The following is a 16,274-nucleotide window of genomic DNA, read 5'->3' on the forward strand; positions in this document are numbered from 1 at the left end:
AAAATATCAGATATACATAGGTAAAATCAAGCCAATCAAAAATATTAAAGTATATACAGTATAAAAGACACATATAAAATTTGACAACAGAGCAAACTCTCTACATATTACAGACAGAATTAGAAGGATGAGCAATGTAGATATTTTCATATATTAGTGTTTTAATAATTAGTTTTGCAAACCTGTCAACTCTCTTGCAAAGTTAAAAATTTCAGCTTCTATTATCACAACCAATATTAATGAGGATTTGTGATAATATAAATTTTAATATTAACAGGTCTTAAAAGAGCTCAAAGCAACATACAACTATAATTTTGAATATTTCAACAATAAAAGAAGGTATGAATTACCAAAAAGGCAGTTCTTACCTGTGTGTTTTCCATGAATATTAGCAAACTGTATAATCTATGAAAGGATCTATATTAAAGCCACAAAATAATAACTAACTACATAATTCACAGCCATGCAGATAATCTAAATATTAATATTTTATCTCTAAAACTATCCAATACAATGTTAATCACAAAGTCCATGAAAAGAATAATAATGACATACAGAAACTCTTGTTTGGCTGTGCTTGTAGGAGATGTAGGAAAATCCTCCAGTCTACAGATGAAGATTCAAGAGAAAGCAGGAAAACAAAAAGGAAGCAAATAAACATTCATGCATAAATTAGTTACAATATGACTAATCATCTGGAAAGCTTTTATTTCCCATTTTAAAAATTTTCACTCGAAGAACTTTTTCAACTTTTTTGAAATTTCATTTTAATTGAAACTAGAAATGAAAACCCAAAGAATAAATTCAGAAAGTCTTATCAATACTATTAGAGTTTGGTAGCAAGTAATAAATACAGTTTTATTTTTTTAATGAAAAAGTTAAGGGATCTTGGCTTGACCTCTTTTTTTAGAGACAAAAAAATATCAACTAATACTTAAAAAAGTATTTTATAAATATGTTTTGCAAATTTAGAGACTATTTGAAGCCTTCTCTTAGCTAATGCAGATAAGAGTATTGAGAGGATGGAGTAAATAAAACACAGGAGACATTTAAAGAAATTTGTTGTACTTCTGAATAGGTTAAAGTAACCACGATACTTTAAATTCAGAGTCAACAAAGGAATCATGAAACCTAAGTCTGTGGTGACTTTCTTTGAAGCATCATAGTGAGGGAGAAGGTGTGGAGATTCAGGCACCTCTTCTTACTGACTGTGTGACTTTAAGCATTTTAGGAAAACACTCTGATCTTTCTGAATCTCGATTTATTTATTAACAGTGGGGATAAAACCGCCCCAGTTAATAGGATTGTAGTGAGGATTAAATAATGTATATGAGGTTCCAGGTCCACAATAGATGCTCCTTTAGACTGTAATTATTATATAATAATACCCTTCCTCCCATTCTGAATAGTCAGAAAATATCTTATCTCACAACTACTGGAATTTCTGGTCTTTAGAAAGCCAGCTTAGGAAATGTGATCGGGACCATTTAAGCAGCTATAATGAAATACACTCTTTGGTTCTAGATATACAAGTCATAACTGCCCCAGCAAGATTTACACATCCATTTCAGGAAATGTTCCCCAAGACAGTCATCATATTACCCATGTATGAAATGTCATGAATAGACCTGTAATGAGTCAATTTTTGACTAATATTTAATTTTTATAACATTGAACTAGATCCTCTATTGTGTCAGTATTTAGCATGATAGATGCTTTAAGGGACAATAGTAGGACATTAACTAGTTATTAAAAATGAGCAAATTCTCAAAATCTGACTAAATTATCAAAATACAATTTGAGTTATAGCATAAAACTGTTCCACTGAAAGGAAGTTAGGAATGAAGGTATATATTCCCAAGTGTATGAGCAAAGTGAATGGTTAAATGTATTGATAACTAATTAGTGATCTAAATATCATGTGTAAAGGTAATTATTATTAGAACAATTTTGGACAGATACACAAAAAGAACATTGAAAAGGTGAGAGCAAAGAGTCAAAAGAAAGCAATATGGAATGGTATACTCACTGTAGAAAGCTTATTTATACTATGAGGAGGGTGTCATAGGCTTTATTGTTAAATTATTTAAATGAAAAAATGGCAAGATGAAGTTTTGAAACCCAGCATGAATACTGGGCAATGATTAGTTAGTAAAATCAAGAGACTATTTTCTGATTATAATTTTGTTTTACTTATTTGAGTTATGTGAGCTCTTGCATCTTATATGTTTAACTGAAATCTACACTGTAATCATTTCTCCTGTTACACAATCTTAAAATGTACTGGCAGTCAGTTTTTTAGGGTGGCAGGACTGGCAGTAAACCAATTTTATAAAGGGAGCAAATAATTTTTCTGAAAAAACATTCATTTGGTGATATTCTTAGTGATAGAAGCACAGTATCTGTCAATATTATATAAATCTCAAGTCTTACTAGGTACAGGATTCATCCAATGAATTTTAAGTTTCCTATAATACTATAACAAACAACTTTAATAATTAAAAAGACAACACACTTACTGTATATTTGGTGTAATCCCTTCAAGCAGCACAATATTAACCCCACCAATATGAGCAGTGGCACATGTCTCAGTCATCTTTTGATGTAAAACATCTTAAAATGTGAAAAAAGAAACAAAACCAACTATGAATTCTGGAAATTTAGTTGCACTTCATACTAAAATTTCATTTCATCCATAATATATTCAGTGAGAAAAGATAATTTTAAAGGTACAATGAAATTTAAACTATTCCAGAACAAATTAAAAAAAAATTTCCTTGAAGGTTTTTCTATCCATTCACATATACATATGTGTTATGTGTCAAAACTGGAATAATGCAAAATATGTAGTTTACCATGCCATTCATGCATTAAAGAGCCTAATGCCATTAAATAGTCCAAAGACATTTTAAATCTCAGAACTAGTAGCACAAAATATTTAGAAAAATTTTAAACCATTAAGAATAGGAAAAAAAAACTATATACACTAGCACTCTTGATCCGTATAAATGGGAAGTTCCATTTTCTGAAGAAAAATCACCACGTAGGAATTTATGAGACATGGCATTGGCTTTCTTCAGAAAAGTGGCACCCCGGTATCAGGATGTCATCATACCTTTCATTTTTTCCTTAAGTGTAAAACTGCCATGAATCCTCTTCAGTTCCGATTCCATTGTTAGCCCACCAATGTCTGCCTCCAGGTGTGTGCGGTTCACCATGCCAATCCCAAACACTATCAGAGTAACATGCTGAGGTTCAGCAGTTACCAAACTACGTTTCCTCTTAGTCACACTAGTATTGTCTTGTTCATTCTCAAACACAACTTTACATGTCGGCTCTGTAGGGCTCCGAACTCCTTTAAGTAAATGGAAATATGTGGGCTTAGATACTGCAAAATGGAAGGATGCTACCTTGTTTTTCTTTCCTTTACACTCCAAACTAGCCTTCTTTGTCCTCTTCTCCACCAAAATAATTTTTGAAAATTTCCACCATTTTCCCATGGTCATATTTGAAAATAAATAGGAGACTCAGGTATTTGAAAGCAGGTCTGTCTGAATTCTTTAAGAGCTGACTGTGTAAAAGTTAGAAAGGATGGGAAAAGGGGCAGTAGAATATCTGATCACCATCACTATTCTCTCTCCTTGGGTGACTGCCAATTCTATGCATTCAATTATCCAGTTCTTACAACAACAAGAATACATGGTGAATAACCTTTTTTTTTTTTTAGCATTATTGTTGTTCTAAACAGATTTTTTAAATATAAAAATATCCATTACCTGCTGGTCCAAATGTTTCTGAAGATTTTTCCAGTATTCCTGTTGGATCAGAGATAAGTGAATAGAAGTTAAGCAATTTATACATATTCTGCCAGCACTCGGCTGAAGGCTCGCTTTGTTCTGATACTGTAATTGAATCAGAGTCATCCATGTGGATAGTCATATGATCCACCACATCTTTTGAACCTTTCCTAGACACTTTTGAAGTTCTTCTTTCAGATCTTCCTAATGAATTTTTGTTTCGAGACTCCTTTTTGTTATTCTCGTTGTTGGTCCGTTTGTTCTTTGTATTATTTACTCTATTGCCACCGTTAAGACTTCCCCTAGAACTGCGGCTGAAGTCGGATGAGCGGAAATCCCGGTGTTTTCTGGTTTTGAAAGTAGGTGTTGGGGAAGCTGATCCAGCTGTATATCTGCTAAGTTTAATGTCAGTCTGAGTTGCTTTGATGTCATCTATCATCGTACTAAATTGATGAATGAGACGAACTAAAGCCATATCTACATGCTGGCTTATTGACTGACAGGAAATAGTAAAGTTGCAGTGAAAAGTATTATAATAACGCTTATTGAGATCATGAAAAGAAAGAGCATTGGTAGAGTTCTGAGGGGTGCACACGGATTTTTCCATTACAACAGCGCTGATGCTAAAGGTTTCCAACATCAATGCCGGTTTGAACTCAAGTGGAGGAAGATTCACATGGCCTTGCCTAAAAATGTGGAAAAAAAAGAAAACGACAAGGTTGTTTTTCTTTTTCCCCAGAATAATAGTTTTTATTAACTTGTTAGCAAAATAATCTCCAAGATGAAGTATGTTCTAAGTCAACACACTTCTTATTTTTACAAGTTGGAAACTAGGCCTTAAGTCTTCTTTCTTGATCTTATTCTACGTCGAGTCAAAATCACACTTATATACAACTCAGTAATTTAAAAAACGATTAAAAATGGGTGGTATGTGTTAGTCACTCAGTCATAGATGGGTATCTTTCCAGAGAAGACATACAGATGGCCAGCAGGCACATGAGAAAAGATTTTCAACATCATTAATTATTAGAGAAATACAAAGCAAAACGATGATGAGATATCACCTTATATATGTTAGAACAGCTATCATCAAAAACGTGAAAAATAACAAGTGTGGGCAAGGATGTGGAGAAAAAGGATTCTCATACACTGTTGGTGGGAAATATAAATTGGTATACCACTATGGGATACAGTATATAGAGATTCCTTCAAAAATTAAGATTAGAACTACCTTATGATCCAGTTTTCTTACTTCTGGGTGTTTTTCCAAAAATACAAAAACACTAATTCTAAAAGATATATATGTACCTCTATATTCATCACAGCATTATTTACAATGGCCAAGATATGAAAACAACTTAAGAGCCCACCAATGGATGAATGGATGAAGAAAATATAGACACACAAGTGCACACACACATAGACTACTACTCAGCATAACAAAAGATGAAGTCCTTGTCCTCTGCAACGTGGGTGGAACCTGATGGTATTATGCTAAGTGAAATAAGTCAAAAAGAAAGACAAATACAGTATGATTTCACTTACATGCGAAATATAAAAAACAAATAATAAGATAAATAACCAAACCAAACAAAACACACGCACAGATAGAAAGAACAGAGTAGTGGTTACCAGAGAGGTACGGGCTGAGGTAAGGGAGGGGAGAACAAAACGAGTAAGGGAACTCAAATGTATGATGACAAAAGGAAACTAATCTTTTGGTAGCAAGCATGCTGTTGTGTATACAAGAATAGAAACAGAATGTTGTACACATTATTTATATATATATATATATAATGTTATAAATCAACATTAACTCAATAAAAATAAATTTTTAAAAAGTTAATGGAGTTATAAAAGAAAACAACTGAGTATGAAAATGTTGGCACTTCCATCTAGAAACTCTAGATATGCAGCTCATGGAACTCAGAGAAGGCAAACTTACTGGCACAAAGAAGATGTGGTCGTGACAAAAGGGATGAAGCTATCCCAAAGAAAGTGATGGGGGCTGAAAAGAACTAGTGAAGACATATTACAACACTGAAAGTGCAAAGGTAAAACACTGGAAACTGCTTAGAATGGAGTATGACATTTGCCAAAGCACAGAAAAGATGCTCCTTCTGTGTTGTAAGCTACTATGATGCAAGCAGACAAGGACTATACAAACTACCCTCTAGTTTTTAAAAAAGAAAACATTTTAATTCTCAAATGTTTCTAATGTTTTAAACTGTATGCACAAAATATCAGTTTTATTATATTTTTCATTTTCCTATACATGTATAATAAACAGTAAAAGACTAATATTTTGAGAAATATTTTTCCAGGTCACAAAACAAAGGTAATTTTCCCCATTAATCTTAATAATCATTAAGGTCACTTCTGCAGTGTTTCAGCTTGCCTGGTTACTGTTATGGTACCATACTACTGTCAGAAAGACAAAGCTATACTCTCAACATGACATCTACTCTGTTCTTAATGGAAAATACTACCTGCTACAAGTCAACTTAGAAAGGAGGTCAGGAATAAATTCTAAGAATAGTATATAAAATTAATCCATAAGATCATAAAATAGTACTACAACAGTAAATAAAGTATATGTATCAATATATGTGCTTTGGCTGACCCTGATACATGTAATTTTCATGGCTTCCCTGGTGGCTCACTGGTAAAGATTCCACCTGCCAATGCAGAAGTCATGAGTTCAATTCCTGGGTCGAAAAGATCCCCCAGAGAAGGAAATGGCAACTCACCCCAGTATTTGTGCCTGGGAAATGCCATGGACAAGGAGCCTGGAAGGCTATGGTTAATGGGGTTGCAAAAGAGACACGACTCAGCAATTAAACAACAAAATACATGTACTAACATCTTACAAAAATATACCTAAAAATAGGTCTCACAACCTAGTGATAAAATCAACAAATTATTAAGAAAACGTGGCTACTATTTCTGTTAAGCGGAAGTTATCTTTTCCTTAGGCTATTAAAATTACTTCCACATAAAGCACTAGAAGAAAGCAAAGTTAAAAAGCAGATATTACAACTTTTGTACAAATTTTTACATATAACCAATAATAATGCAAGACACCTTCTTGCTCTTTTGCCTTTTCTCTCTTTGGCCGTGTCTGAATCCACAATATCTGCTCTAAGGCAGTCCAAAGTCCCTGAAAATGAAAGGTGTTCTCCGAAGTACATTCGGTAGCAGAGTGGCATTGCATCCTGTGACTGGATCCCTGTATGACTCAGAAGAGGTTTGAAAACAACCTAAAAGATATAACACATTTATATTAGCTCAGTTTATAATTCAACATTTATTGTGGCTATTTTTCTTACATATTATCTCAGTACATATTATTACTATAATGTGAAGGGGAAAATAGGCCTTGTATAATAAATATGTTCTAATTTTACTTAAAACTTAGTATTTTTGAGCACCTACTATGTGCCACCCATCTTCAAATTAATCATAAACACAAAGTTCCTTGATTGTGCTTGAGTGAAAGTACAAGGAAAATAAAATTAGTTTAAAGCATTCTACTTCTTGTTTTAAAAAAGGCATGGATATCTACTGTGTTTCCATAAATATCTGCTATAAAAGGTTCAGAAAAGAGCTTATCAATCTCCTCTGTTAATATAAAAACATTTTATATGTTGTATTTTTAATAGCTGATCTACTTTTAAATGGCATCCCTTGGTTGCAAAAGTCATTTAACATTTGCTGACAAAGAACTTTTACATTTTAAGTATCATATATGCTGTGGAAATACATCATTCTGGCTAAGTCCCTAGTTAACTGAACCTCATAGTCACTGAGTGCTAACCCAAATAAAAGCAACTCTATGTATTCACAGTAGATCAGTAATAATAATCTTGACTACTCATTCTCTGCTCATGGTTCCTTTTCCTTCTTCTACATTCTAAACTGATTCATTGACTCCTTTCTAACTCTTTTTCACCACACATTCTCTTTTCCTGAAGCCTAAAAAAAATCTATCAAAATGGAGGTGTGCCATTTTTGCAGTGAGACTCCAGTCTACATTTTCACTTGTCTTTATGTCACCTCATTTGTTTGTGCTTGGGAAGATAGGCTACTACTCCTGTGAAGGCCTGAAGGTCTAGAACGACAGAATTCAGACAATTCACTCTACACTGGAAATTTAGGGAGAATTTTTCTCTCCCTTGTATATTTGCTTGGCATACGCTTTCTTGGGTTTACTCTTTCTTGAATTTGCTCTTTCATCCCAAAGGAAACATTCTTCAAGGTTCAAGCCATCCTCCATCCTTCCTAATCTTTGTTATCTGTACGCCCCTTAGTTAATCGTGCAAACCCACCAGTCATTTTAGTTCTTTCCTTTTCCCATCCCAGATTACCATCCTAAAAGGCTTCTCTGGCCACGGAAATAACCAATGCTTTAATTCCAAAGTTAGGTGACTTCCTTTTTCTCTCATAATCTTACCTTAAACTCCTTTTCAGCAACTTCCAAGACTTGTCTTGCTACATCTGCTTTGGATTAATCCTCTTCTACTCCTATAGCTAAGCTAATAAGGACAACAAGAGGTTCTAAATATCTAGACTCTCAGCAGTATTTGGTAATCCTTCTGTGGATCTGTGGTGAGCTCTCTTTCAATTTCACTCCAACCTTTACATATATTTAAATCACCTTACCTAGTTTTTTATTGTATTACTTAATATTACTGTCTCTGGTCAATTTTAGAGTCTTATATGTAAAATAGTATAGTTGTCTCTAATAATGTGTATTGGATGCTAATAAATACCATGAATGTTTATCCAGGCCGAAACAAAAAAAAATTATTTTTTTCTTAAAAAAAAAAAAAAAAAAGTGAAAGAATCCCTAAAATCAACTCCAAGGTACTGAAGAAATAAATCTCAAAAAAGTTTAAAAGTGCCTGACACATTTCTTAATGTAAGTCACCTCCTACTGTGATAGAAAACTGAGGCTGTAAACCTGCAAACTAACCAGTACAGTTATGAATTGTCCATACTGCCTTCCCAAACATTCTTAGGAGAAAAAGTACATTTTATGTCAAAAAGTTCTTTCTCTCTATAAAGGACTCTAAATTCCAACACTTCTCATCCTTCTCTGAATCTTTCTCTATCAGTTTGCCATTTTTTTTTTTTTTTTAGTAGAACTCTCTTAATTCGTCCTAAATAAAAAATACGCTCAGGCCTCCTTCATCCTGAAAAGACAACACTTTTAAATACCCATTTCCCACTCTCCCATTTGCCTTGGGGAATTTTGTTCTCCACTCCCTACATTTAGTCAATTAAATAAGACCTCCACTGTATTTCTCTTTTACCTTATCAAAGGCATGCCCACCTAAGCTAAGAGTTCCATTAGTTTCATTACCACTTTCATGAGCCATTTCATTAACTCATCTTTTCATCTCTAGTTCTCCATTTCAATCCACTTAACACATCGCTACCTATACAACACTTCCACATGTACAATTCCAGGCACTTTATTCCTCTGTTCTAAAATCTTCAATGCCTCTGCGTTGCTCACTCAAGCCTTCACAGAGCACTTAAAACTGTAGGAAATGATTAAACTTAACTTTCTACTCCTATTATTTAGCCAGTCTCTATCCCCAATAACAAGAATGTTGCTGTATGAGGCAGACTAACTATACACTATTCTTCAGTTTAATGAATATCTATATATGTTTAATTTGTATTTATAATTAACCTATGTACTTTTGCCTGGAAAATCCCATGGACGGAGGAGCCTGGTAGGTTGCAGTCCCTTGGGTCGCTAAGAGCCGGAGAGGACTGGGCGACTTCACTTTCACTTTTCACTTTCCTGCATTGGGGAAGGAAATGGCAACCCACTCCAGTGTTCTTGCCTGGAGAATCCCAGGGATGAAGGAGTCTGGTGGGCTGCTGTCTATGGGGTCGCATAGAGTCAGACATGACTGAAGCGATTTAGCAGAAGCAGCAGCAGCAGCAGCAGCAGCATGTACTTTTTAAAGGCTCCTCCTTTTTACATGAAGGCTTTAGGCAGATAGGCAAGGAAAAAGATTTTCAATGGAATTCCACGGTGCACACACTTGATGGTTCCAACTGCTAAGTACTGCCTAATACACAGTCACTATAGTTAGGGAAAAATGGAGTGGCTCACCTGAGCATCAGCAAGCTGTACAGCAGGAAAACCTTGGTTGGCTTCTTCTACACCTGCCACATCATCCTGACTAGTGCTATGCTGAGAATGTGTCCCGTCCAAAGTATTCTGGTCACTAGACAAGACAGTGTTGAAATCTGAGGCTGAGGGTATTGTAGGAAGATTGGGTGCAACACCTAAAAGAGTAAGTATTCAAAAATAAATTCTAAATTCTTGGGAAATGAAAAGAACATAAAGGGATACAGCAAAGTAAACTTATGAAACTTGTATTATAATTGTATTACCAGACCATTTAAATTGAGAAGGCAAAAAACCACATTTTCAGGTTATTTTACAGACCCTAATAAAAAGTGAAATTAAACTGTATTTTCAGAATAATATCACTCATCTTCATACATGAAGTATGTATTAGAGCCAGTCAGTCCAAAATATAAAACTATAGGGCTAGAAGAACTTTGAAAAGCATTTGATATCCCATTAGCTTTGCACAGAGGAACAAGATTATAGATAGGAGCACGGTTATATGGCAAAAACCACAAGTGTCACAGAATCCCCACATCTAATTTTCTTCCTAACTATTATTTCTCAAGGTAAAACAAAAATAAAATGGCACTACTTCTTTCTTCTGTACTCTGTTATCTGTTAACTTCTGTTAACTTCTGTTATCTGTTATCTGTCAGGCAAAGGATTTGTGATAGAGATGAAATGTTCCTTTAGGCTCTCCTGAAATTTAAACTCTGTAGTAGTGAGATTAGCTGCAGGAAAGTGCTGAGAGCTGGTGGAAGAACCAGCCTTCTATCTCCTTCAATCAAGGGCCAATACTAGAAATTAGTACATGTCTGCACGTCTAGAGTCAGAATTAGAATTGGTTGCAGATTCAAATGTGGTCCACACAATGGCCAAAAAATAAAACGTACTGAGTAGTCATTTGTCAGTCACTTTTCATAATTTCATATTTTTGTCTGAATAGAATTTAAAAGTGATCCAAATAGATGTTACACAGATTAATTTCAGCTGCCCAAAGTAACTAGGAACAAAGGCTACTTCACATATTCTTTTAAAAAATATATACACACTTTGACAATAAAATAATACATACATATAGGAAATTTGGAAAAATAAGAGAAAAATAGAAAACGATAGGAAAGGACTGACTCCATTTATGTTATTGGAAATAGCCACCAGTATTTCTTTGTGAATTCTCTGCCTGTTTTCCCGCTACTTATAAAGTGAAGTGAAGTCGCTCAGTCGTGCCTGACTCTTTGCGACCTCATGGACTGTAGCCTACCGGGCTCCTCCATCCATGGGGTTTTTTCAGGCAAGAATACTGGAGTGGGGTGCCATTTCCTTCTCCAGGGGAACTTCCCGACCCAGGGATCGAACCCGGGTCTCCTGCATTGTAGGCAGACACTTTACCATCTGAGCCACAAGGGAAGATAAAGACCCCTTTAAAATTAATAAATTTTCCTTATTTGTTTCCCTCCTTGAGGGCAAGAATCTTCCTTTATTGCTTTTAGTACTTCTTTAGATTTAATTAAATATTTAAGTAACTATAAAGAGTATGTACTGCTGTTCTTAGTTGCTCTATTATGTTCAAGTCTTTGCGACCCCATGGACTGTAGCCTATCAGGCTCCGCTCTCCTTGGGGATTCTCCAAGGCAAGAATACTGGAGTGGGTTGTCATGCCCTCCTCCAATGGATCTTCCCAACCCAGGGACTGAACACAGGTCTCCTGCATTGGAGGCGGGTTTTTTACCTTCTAAGCCACCAGAGAAAAATGTTTGTTATTACTCTGCAGAGGACTCTGGATAAGCTGAAAGTATTTTCTATATTATAGGTACATGATATTGTCATTATACTTTGCATTTTTTCATTTATCTCCTTTTGGTACTTTGAAAATTAAACCAGACACATTAAATGGAAATTTTAAACTTTTTAAATTATATATCTCACATTTGACATATTTTCCTTTCCACAAGAACACTGAGCTACTGCTTATGACTCTCTCAACTGCAATATTATCAAAGGTAAATGGGACGATTTCAACTACATGGTAAACTTAAACCTTTGAGATATTTTTAACCATCCTTTGAAAAATAGCATTTACTAAAACTTTACATGCACCCCTTAGACAGTTAAGTAAAATAACATGATAGCTCAATACCTGTTGGGAGACTATTGTGTCCTGATTTTGTGACAGGAGACTCCTGTACCACACTTCCTCGGTTACCCACAGCATTTGACATCCAGTTATAGAAACTCACAGATGATGGCTCAGATAACAAGGGGTGTTCAGATAACATATCAGAGGCCATTGTGTTTCCTGAAAATAAAGTTTTACTGAGTATAGCATTACTTATGTACTAAGGAGCAGAAAATGTGATTTATGTAATCATTTTTAAAAACTCAGGTTAAATTATCTTCCTTTTGCATATGTCTTTAAAACTCACTACATACTCTTGGCATTTGGATATTAAGGCATTAATAAATAATTTACTTAGACTATAATGAGAATATTCACTCTTGGCTGGTCTAGACAGCATTACACACCATGCCTAGGTTGAGAGTAACAGCAAATGCTACAATTTAAAAATGCAAACTAAGAGACACCAACAAATTAAACAGAAGAGCTTCCCAAAAAACATTCTCAAAGATAAGTTGTCATACAAAAGACTAGGTATGCATCCAAAATATATATCTGAATAAACATAAGTCCCATTTTTTTTTGTTTTGTTTAAATCTCCCACAGAAGTAAACTGATAATTGTCAGAACTAAGGATATACCTGTTCTCGTCAGGGAGCTACTTTTCACTGCTGCACTACTTCTCTGAGGGGTCCCTTCCAGAAGGTTGTGCAAGCTTGGAAAACTTCCAGTCAGGTAGCTGAGTAGGCTTTCCTTCCTTGGACTCTCCTTAACTGGTACTCCTGCACGTCCCACATGCACTGGAGAATCTGTGGCAGTGTCACCACTGGTATAGCTCAGAGAATGGTAAGGATGAATGCCCTACAGAGAGAACAACATGGGGCTCTTTCTTATGCACATAAAAAAGACTATGGATAACCACAATGACTCACTGTTTTTATTACTATATTATTCACATTAATACAACAGTGTCTAAACAGTATGTGTCTACTAGAATTGCAGTGAATCTCAAATGTATGTAATAATGTTTTAAAACTCTACAGTACAATGCAAAGGACAATATTTAGTATCATTCACTTAATTTTAACAATGATTAACCTCCCTTTGCAGAGAAGGCAATGGCACCCCACTCCAGTACTCTTGCCTGGAAAATCCCGGATGGAGGAGCCTGGTGGGCTGCAGTCCATGGGGTCCCTAAGAGTTGGACACGACTGAGCGACTTCACTTTCACTTTTCACTTTCCTGCATTGGAGAAGGAAATGGCAACCCACTCCAGTGTTCTTGCCTGGAGAATCCCAGGGACGGGGGAGCCTGGTGGGCTGCTGTCTATGGGGTCACACAGAGTCGAACACGACTGAAGCGACTTAGCAGCAGCAGCAACCTCCCTTTGGGGGCTTCCCTGGTGGCTCAGTGGTAAAGAATCTGCCTGCAGTGCAGGAGACACAAGAGACAGGGGCTTGATTCCTGGGTCGGCAAGATCCCCTAGAATAGGAAATGGCAACCTGCTCCAGTTTTCTTGCCTGGAAAATTCCATGGACAGAGAAGTCCATTGGGCTACAGTCCATGCGTCACAAACAGTCAGACAAAACTGAGCACACTCATAGCTACAACTCCCTTTAAAATCTGAAGTGGGAATCTAGTATCAAGACCCATAATTCTTCATACTATACCACCCTTCTTAATATTCTGATAATAAATCTCTGTGCTAAGACCTGATTCTCTGTAAAGCTCTAATATGCAAAAAGAATTTTCAGCAATTCTCTGAAGAAAATTAACAAAAATCAAAAGTTACACAATTGACCAATCTCTATCTGATCTGTCACATTTAAGACTGGAATTCCAGATCAGTTTAAAACAGTACAAAGAAAGACCATGCAGACAGAAATATCCTAATGAGTGGAGATCTGAAACAAAGTACTTTTAAATTTCAATTCTTTGGATTTTCATAATCCATAAACAAAAGAATATTCAAAAAATTTCTGAGAACAGCATTAATAGTAATATGATCAGAGCCTTTGGAAAGATCATAAACCAGGAATAATTCTAGGGCACATGTGTATACCTATGGCTGATTCAAATTATATATGGCAGAAACCAACATAACATTGTAAAGCAATGATCTTCCAATTAAAAATAAATAATTTTTTTAAAAGGAGTAATTCTAAGACAGATTAAGGGGTTGAGAATTTAAAGTGTCCCAGGCTTGTAACTATATTGCAGAAACAGAATAAGCCTTATAGCCCAAACTTTAAAAAATGTATATCAAACTGTCATTAAATGTTTTCATTATAAGAACAATGCTTACACAGAATAAAACTTTCAAAAGCACAAAGACTAGCCAATAAAAAGCATCTCCTGAACTCCAGTCTACTAGATCCCTTGCCCCAAAGTCCTCTTAACTATTTCTTATCTATCCTTCTATAAATAATTTGCCTATATAAGCACATATACATATTTATCCTTTTTAACACAGAGATATATATATATTGTCCTATACCTCATTTTTACTTGAATCAATGTGCTTTGGTGATCATTCCATGTCCATTTAGAGATCTACTCTATCTTTTTGAAGTCTTCATAATATGCATCCATATGAAGGTACATTATTTATTAGTTCTCAAGTTATTTGTTGATTCCATTATTTTCCTATTATAAACAGTGTTGTAAAGAACATTCTTGGACATATGTCTTTGAGCATTCGGGTTAAAAGGCATTATGTTTAAAATTTTACAATTAAAAATTGATAAATTGCTCTTCAAAGAGGTTATGCCAGTTTACACTCCCACCCAGTGCTAGTATGAATGAAAATGTCTCTTTTCTTACATGTTCAACAACATACACTATTTAACTTTATTAACTATTTAATTTTATTAACTATTTAAACTCTATATTGATCATGCACTACCAGTAAGACTTGTCATTAAAACTAATAATTATAAGCTGATCAACATTTAAAAAATTTTTTCCACTTTATTTTTTTAATTGAAGGATATTTATTCCCATTACAGAATTTTGTGTTTTTTTGTCATACATCAACAAAAATCAGCCATAGGTACACCCATATTCAACACTGTTTTTTATTGAATACGTGTGCATGTGTGCGTTAGCTACTCAGTCATGTCCGACTCTTTGCAATCCCATGGATTATAGCCTGCCAGGCTTCTCTGTCCATGGAATTCTCCAGGCAAGGCTACTGGAGTGGATTGCCATTCCCTTCTCCATAGGAACTTCCCAATGCAGGGATCAAACCCTGGTGTCCTGCATCGCAGATATATTCTTTACTGTTTGAGCTACAGGGAAGTCCTTTTATTGAATACAGCAGTCAATAAATTGAAAAGACAGCCCTAAGGCTTGGTAATTAAAGGAGTCCTCGTTCAATATTAATTACTGATTGTTAATATAATTTTCTTTGAAATGTGTAAACTATAAGTTACTAAGTATGTTAATCTCAACATAAAAGCACTATTTGGATATTTAGGGTGAATACCTGATATTTACATTTGAGATAACAAAAGCTTAGGTCTTCTCTGTAAATTGAAATAACTCTAACAAAGACAGCAACAATGTACCTTTATTTTTAATGCAGAGTCACTATGCGTATGCGTCTTAGAAAGCTTCCTCATTATCTCAGCTCCAGTTACAGGTCCAGAGCTACCAGGTGGAGGCCGGTTGGCTGTTCCCTCCAGTAGCATTGTGTGTTCACTGACTGTGGCTGAAACAGTACAAAAGAATAAGTGGGCTATAGATTATCATATAGTCTTGAAACATCTTGAAACACTCCAATGTTCCTGGTGGTATAGCAAAACTCAATTCTTTGTATTTCTTGAAAATTATGGATTCTGCTATAATATTCATTCTTCTTTCTTTTATTCTTTTAACCCCAATCGTTTCACTCAATCTCAAGAAAGGAACAAACAGCTTCTAATCTTTCACATATTTCTCCCAAATGGCACAGAGATTAAAAACCAATTCAACTATACTGAAGAAAGTACAAAATGTTCACAAATTAACCTAGGTATCTGCACACAATTAGAAAGAATATTTCTGCACTATTTTTTTCAATTTTTGGTTAGACTTGAAATTTTTCAAAATAACAAAAATCCAGCCTATTACTCATAACATACTTAGTCGTTAAATACGAAGTTTAAAAGAAATTTTTTTAAAGCTTGGTAAAGTAATATATATCAATGTTCAGAAAGCT

The 16,274-nt window shown here is 34.9% G+C and overlaps 1 protein-coding gene across 15 annotated transcripts in view; it reads right to left on the bottom strand.

Moving 5' to 3' along the window:
* The window catches only part of BLTP1 (bridge-like lipid transfer protein family member 1), a 195,190-nt gene that overhangs the window by 69,645 nt on the left and 109,271 nt on the right, over positions 1–16,274 (bottom strand). For 9 of the 15 annotated variants that reach the window (XM_086346895.1, XM_086346909.1, XM_086346903.1 and 6 more), the window contains exons 42-50: positions 15,643–15,785; positions 12,715–12,934; positions 12,095–12,253; positions 9,931–10,106; positions 6,882–7,057; positions 3,777–4,483; positions 3,116–3,355; positions 2,520–2,613; positions 556–606 (exon numbers count right to left, since the gene is read on the bottom strand). In XM_086346895.1, the coding sequence (XP_086203021.1) occupies positions 556–606; positions 2,520–2,613; positions 3,116–3,355; positions 3,777–4,483; positions 6,882–7,057; positions 9,931–10,106; positions 12,095–12,253; positions 12,715–12,934; positions 15,643–15,785 (1,966 nt within the window). The remainder of the gene's footprint in view (positions 1–555; positions 607–2,519; positions 2,614–3,115; positions 3,356–3,776; positions 4,484–6,881; positions 7,058–9,930; positions 10,107–12,094; positions 12,254–12,714; positions 12,935–15,642; positions 15,786–16,274) is intronic. The other 6 variants (XM_086346902.1, XM_086346910.1, XM_086346907.1 and 3 more) reach the window with 1 other exon arrangement.

The sequence above is a fragment of the Bos grunniens genome, chromosome 17 (genome assembly GCF_055505025.1).
Source record: "Bos grunniens cultivar Pamir isolate PY7600 chromosome 17, Bosgru_T2T1.0, whole genome shotgun sequence".
NCBI classification, from domain to species: Eukaryota; Metazoa; Chordata; class Mammalia; order Artiodactyla; family Bovidae; genus Bos; species Bos grunniens.